Source organism: Biomphalaria glabrata, chromosome 4 (genome assembly GCF_947242115.1).
Source record: "Biomphalaria glabrata chromosome 4, xgBioGlab47.1, whole genome shotgun sequence".
In the NCBI taxonomy this organism is placed as follows: Eukaryota; Metazoa; Mollusca; class Gastropoda; family Planorbidae; genus Biomphalaria; species Biomphalaria glabrata.
In genome coordinates this window covers 14670489-14677153 of record NC_074714.1, presented here as the reverse complement: position 1 = coordinate 14677153, position 6665 = coordinate 14670489, and the positions used below count along the sequence as shown (strand labels likewise).

Below are 6665 nucleotides of genomic sequence, written 5' to 3'. Positions count from 1 at the left end.
AGGCTCTTTATAGAGTTAGTATTTGTAACGAATGACTTTTCTCCCTTCATCTAGCCAGGGAGTCTAAAGGAGCGCTGTAAACTTCCCATCAGGCTGAAGAGGAGCGCTAGTCAACCAATGCTTGAAGTTAACAGGAATGGGAACAGGCCGATATTAAAGTGTTTCCCTGTATTACAGCAGTCTAGTCAAGAAAAAGTAGCAGATAAAGTCGGCTAAAGAAGGAGGCGGAACTGACCAATATTAATAAGTGAGAACATTTCAGTTACATATCAAGCACATACGTCTGTAATGAGTTTAATAGTTATAAGAGGATGTCCGTGTTAAATAAGACGTCTTGCCGCGGACATTTATTTATAGTCACACTCAAGTTGTCAACATAAAGACGCACAGAGAATTTCGAACTTTCTAACAGAAAAGAGTGGAGAAGAGCCGCGTTAGCTGAGACCTTTTTTGAAAACCGTCTTGAAACATTTTTGAGACGTTATTGTTACCAACGCCTCTCTAGAAAACGGTCAACATTTCAGAAATTCCTTTCTCGGAAGTTGAAACGATGGTTTAATTATGTATTAAACATTGGCAATAATGTCATGTTACTTAATTACACTCAGACTTTGATTCATAGTTAAAATGAAAAAAAAAACTGTTTTTATCACTTAATAGAGCAGTTAGAAGAAATACAAACGGTATTGTTTGTGCTGCATGTTTCGGGTGTTACCTCCTAATTGATGATTACTACGTTCAAGCCCGAATATCCCAGAGAAGGGCGGGCATTTGTGTAGTTAGGGGAATGGAGGGGACAGCATCCAAATTCGAAAGTCCCCCCTGGGCCCTACTCAAGGTGAGTCCCTACTTGAGGGGGTCCTCCAAATGAGCGTCCAAATTTTCAATGTGCACTACAAATTAATATTAGGCAACTGCCATGTTATTTTGCTATTCACGTTGTTGTACAAGCTAGTGACCCTGTTGCAGGTATTCCTTACAGATTAACTCTTTCCATGCGGGGTTACTCTCAGGGAGTCACCTCCATAACGCTGACTAGTGCTGTGTTACTGTCAGGGAGTAACTTGGTTTATGGGGTTTGATTCATTATCTTTAGAATTGCTAAATTTTAATATGTTTATATTTCCGGATGCGTGTGCGATTATTCTTTGTTTCTTTGTTAAAATTGGATTTAAAAAAAAAATACACGTTTTATTAACGGTTTTATAGTTAAAACATTTGTGTTCTTTTTTAATTAATTTTGTATGTGCCTTGAAATATCATAGTCGAAGACAACAGCTATGTAAAGAAAGAAAATACTTGAAGGTGCGTTGAGTTCTGATGTAGGACTGTTAATAGAATTGCAATTCAGACGTGCTGCAGCAGCAGTGGACATATGGAGATGAAAGACAGTTTGCAAAGGCTGGAAAATCATGTGAACACCTTTGTTTTTCTTCTTGCACCAAGACATCTGCTGGAGTCTCTGGATGATGACACACCCATGAAAGACTGTGTTACTTGTTCCTGATTGTTTGATGAACTACAGACAAATCGCTTGTTCAATGATGTCATTGATGCAGGAGAACAATGACGTAAGAAAGACTGAGCAGACTTAGACTTAATGTCAGTGGAATCCAAAAATACTAGACAGCATTGAACTAGAAAATGTTATAGATGACATTTGCTGCACTGAAAGCACGACGTGAGGCCACATGAATTAAGATTTGTCACTTATCTACTATCTCTGCAATAAACAACGATATTATTCATTAAAAGAGTCTAATTATTTTTTTTTCTATTTTACTTATAAATTGTACCAATTTGATTTAGACTTGTATACATCTTAAGTACATTATCCCATGTCATGATGTCGAATGCCTAAATGCAGGGGTCCCTAACGAGGTCAACCCCCCTCCCCCGCGCCATTTAATCCCCCAGCTACCCCACTGAGGCCGGGGTCGGAACCTTGGAGAATAAAGAAAACAGTCTAGAGCGTTTACCTCACAAACAGGCCGCCATCCTTTATGAATAGAAAAAAGAATCACCCAAAAACATCATGTACAATATAACCAACCAGGCAGTTTATTTTCTTTTAATTTATTGTATAAAAAAGAACAGAATTGCTTGTCATAATTAGAATATTTTAATAAATCATTTCTACCTGAAATCACATTAGAAATAGTGAATATGTATACAAATTATGATGAAAGCATCCGAATGTTCTGGACAAATATTGCTAAGTTCTATCTGACCAAGTCTCTTATTTCATTCAATTATCTCACTAAAGTAATTTAGCTTCAAAAAGTGTAGGAATTAGTGTAGGACAATACATTGTATGTGTATGCATGATATGTTTGTATGTATGTTTGTTATAGACGTGTGTAAGTTTAATGTCTTTGTGTAATGCGATTGTGCAGGATTAACAGATACATGCACGGCCATAAAAAAACAGAAAAGAGAATAAAGCCTTTTTGGAGTAACCTTAAAATAAAAACACTCAATGTGACAAAACAGTTCCTAACAACACAGTACACACCAACAAACTGACATGGACTCTAAGCCAGTTTAACACACCATTACAGAACAGTTCACAAGAAACATAAACAACACTTTACAAAGGATTACAAAAATCTACATGACAAAGTAGGCTACACTTTGAAAGCTATGGATTGCCCTACAATGTATATGATGAAACACCGACAGGGCCGCATGAATTTCACTAAGGCTCATAAAAATGTTTTGTAATATTCTCTTATAAAATAATTCCTTTAAGCGTTGTGTTAAAAAAAAATCTTTTACAGGCTCTACACTACAGTCTAATACTAATTTAATGTAACACAGTTTCCGAAATAATGTAATAACATGCACCCGTAGACAGTGGTACTAGTAAGATTCATCCTTTAAGGGACCACATACTTAACGATCAAAACGCAATATAAGGCCTAAATTTCTGATAAAGATATACATTTTTTAAAGAGGACTAAACCCAACATATTTAGACATATATGTGAATACTGAAGTATTAGTTTCCTTGATTGAAAAAAAAAACATGTTTTCCTTTCCCGGGCATATGGTAACGCTACGCGTGTGTGTGTATCAGTATTTGATGTGTTGGTGGGTAAATGTGTTAGTTAGTTAGTGCGTGATACGTTTGTTAACGATAAATATGTCAATATAACAAAGCTGTTTATATTATTCCTACTCATCATTGAAGGCTTCGTTCAAGGCACCGTAGTTCGATTCTCCTATGATGCGTGTGTACTTGCTAGACCCTCTGGCTCTACGCAGTTTCACACCCAGGATAATGACAGCCACTACAGCCGCACTAGCCACGGCAGCACACACTGTTATCACTGGGGAATGAATGGAAACCAAAGTCTATTATTTACTTCCTTCTTGTGACACGTAGAAACTACTAGCACATGCTGAACACACCCAAACATTGAGACACGTGACTTTCTTTTGGGTCAACCCAGTCAGTGTTGTCTGTGTTATGACTATTTATATGAGATATTAACTTTCTACTTATTTAATAGTGATTAAAATTAAATTTTAACAATCAAGAGTTACTCTGTTTCGTTTTCTATGTTTCGGATGGTGACGCTGCGTTTGCGGCAGGGTTCAAACCTGGGAAGTTAAAAATCCTTAGCGCATACTTTGAAAATGGCAACCATCCATCCTATTTGAAATATTAAAAAAAAAAAAGAAACCTGCAATTATTCCTGGTGTAAGACCAGCCACGACCTCATTGTTGTAGGCTTTGTTATTCTTTCTCCATGTCTGAAAGACAGAATCAATATAAATTAGTCAACTAATACAATGATGAATCCAATATAAAGCAATTAGTCTATATATAATAATAATAAGCAAAAAGTATTTAGAATTTTCTTCATCCTATGATTTTTTTCATTTATTCTATGTTATACAACAATTTGTATACAAAAAGAAATTGTAAAAAGCAGATTTGTATGAAATCTTAGAATAGATTAATAGACTTGGTGTACCTGTGTTTCTGGGTCAAATATAAACAAGTTATACTCATTCTCAATTTGTGAGGCTGGCCTGGTCATGTATGGAGGTCGTCTGATAGGTGGTAAGTTAGGTCCAGCCAGAGTTCCTGCCTGAATGCAGTAGTGAATTGAACATCCCTGTCAATGAAACAAATCACATTAATGCGCTTTACGACATTCAATGAGAAATTGAATGTCTATTAAAAACTACTAACTCGTAATACATTATTTATAGCAGTTAACCCGAAGTCTGACTATGCATCAGTGTAAATAAAGAAGTGAACATGAAATTTTGACGATTTAGGGGCTATGAACTATCAACAACAAAATTGTATCATCTATTTTCTAGAAGTTAGAAGATTATTCATATACATCTTAAGTCAAAGTGAACTCTAGACATTGTAGGTATAAAGGAATTATAATTATTCTAATGCACATTAGGCTTGTGTAAAGAATCCAGGTAAGGGAGTACATGAATACAGTGTCAGCTGTTTTACGAGGTTGATAAATTGACAGAGCTTGTATGAGCTGTCACCGCTATCCTATATGTTGTTCTAACTTGTAAATGTCATCATAATGTTTTTAAAGGAAACATATTTCTTGTAGACAATCCTACTTATAAAATGCATTCGTTCAATGCTTACAGACCTCATCCACTGTGGCAAGATGTTGACTGTATCCTTCAGGACATCTCATTGGATAATGTTCTGAGGCGTCTACCTTTCCCGCCATAAAAACTTTCAAGGAATTTTTAGCAGCCAAGTTTTCATGAAAACCTACAGAATTGAATTTCTCAGCTGAAAGCACATTTCCTGATTGAGAAAATATGAAAGTTTGTATCAATTTGTTTATGATTTAATATAAAAAATAAATGACTTCGTCAAAGTTATATACCATTAAAACATCGTTATACAGTAGTTCAATTTCTTGTCCATGGCTTGCGGATCAAATATTTACCAATATAAAACTGAGATTTCCTACTGTTGAATCTGGGTAGAGAAGTTTTTAGTAATGTGGGGACTAATTAGACTAGAGTTCAATTTTTGTCTTTTATTTGGCGATGGTAAAGCAATACTTTGATCGCTGTAATGCTCACACAAGACTCTACCATAAGAACAATAGTGCCGATTATAGAAATGTAAAAGATTATCATACAATTTAATTTTCAGAAAGTCAAAACTTTTTTGGTAGCAAGTTTGAGACATTCTATCAGTTGAAAAGTTTTGTTTTTTACATCAATCATACTGCAAGACTGCAAAGAAAGACAACTACGGAAAGTTGTGTGAGCCAAATGTTACCTAAAAATATAAAAATTACGGATTTCTTCTTCAATGTGTCATAGTAATAGTAAATTTAAAAAAAATGAGGGACTAACCATAGAGAAGCTTAACGATCTTTTAGCGAAATCAGCTACGCTTTTAGAACCATTATTTAAAGAGTTGCTCTCCCTTTAACAATGTTATGTAAAAAATGTCAGATGCTTTGGTTTGATAATGGGACTAGGCCGACAATATAAGAGAGCTTCGGCTGCATTTGAGAAAAGACCAAATCATACGGATGTATAGTGTGATAAACAGGCCTAGATAGCCAAGTTTCATAATAAGTCACAGACCGATGGACACTAACTTTAGGCGGTTCCTAAGGATGTATAGTGTGATAAACAGGCCTCGATAGCCAAGTTTCATAATAAGTCACAGACCGATGGACACTAACTATAGGCGGTTCCTAAGGATGTATAGTGTAATAAACAGGCCTCGATAGTCAAGTTTCAAAATAAGTCACAGACCAATGGACACTAACTTTAGGCGGTTCCTAAGGATGTATAGTGTGATAAACAGGCCTCGATAGCCAAGTTTCATAATAAGTCACAGAACGATTGACACTAACTTTAGGAGGTTCCTACGGATCTATAGTGTGATAAACAGGCCTCGATAGCCAAGTTTCATAATAAGTCACAGACCGATGGACACTAACTTTAGGCGGTTCTTACGGATCTATAGTGTGATAAACAGGCCTCGATAGCCAAGTTTCATAATAAGTCACTGACCAATTGACACTAACTTTACGCGGTTCCTACGGATGTATAGTGTGATAAACAGGCCTCGATAGCCAAGTTTCATAATAAGTCACAGACCGATTGACACTAACTTTAGGCGGTTCCTACGGATCTATAGTGTGATAAACAGGCCTCGATAGCCAAGTTTCATAATAAGTCACAGACCGATTAACACTAACTTTAGGCGGTTCCTAAGGATGTATAGTGTGATAAACAGGCCTCGATAGCCAAGTTTCATAATAAGTCACTGACCAATTAACACTAACTTTACGCGGTTCAGAGATAGTTATGTTTCATAATAAGTCACAGACCAATTAACACTAACTTTAGGCGGTTTCTACGGATGTATAGTGTAATAAACAGGCCTCGATAGCCAAGTTTCATAATAAGTCAACGACCGATGGACACTAACTTTAGGCGGTTCCTACGGATCTATAGTGTGATAAACAGGCCTCGATAGCCAAGTTTCATAATAAGTCACAGACCGATGGACACTAACTTTAGGCGGTGCCTAAGGATGTATAGTGTGATAAACAGGCCTCGATAGCCAAGTTTCATAATAAGTCACAGAGCGATTGACACTAACTTTAGGCGGTTCCTACGGATCTATAGTGTGATAA

At 36.2% G+C, this 6665-nt stretch overlaps 1 protein-coding gene across 1 annotated transcript in view; it reads right to left on the bottom strand.

Moving 5' to 3' along the window:
* Positions 1–6665, bottom strand: part of LOC106050418 (macrophage-expressed gene 1 protein-like) — a 30980-nt gene that overhangs the window by 1734 nt on the left and 22581 nt on the right. Inside the window, exons 12-15 of the mRNA XM_056026108.1 lie at positions 4638–4801; positions 3984–4127; positions 3690–3759; positions 3182–3332 (exon numbers count right to left, since the gene is read on the bottom strand). Of these exons, the coding sequence (XP_055882083.1) occupies positions 3182–3332; positions 3690–3759; positions 3984–4127; positions 4638–4801 (529 nt within the window). The remainder of the gene's footprint in view (positions 1–3181; positions 3333–3689; positions 3760–3983; positions 4128–4637; positions 4802–6665) is intronic.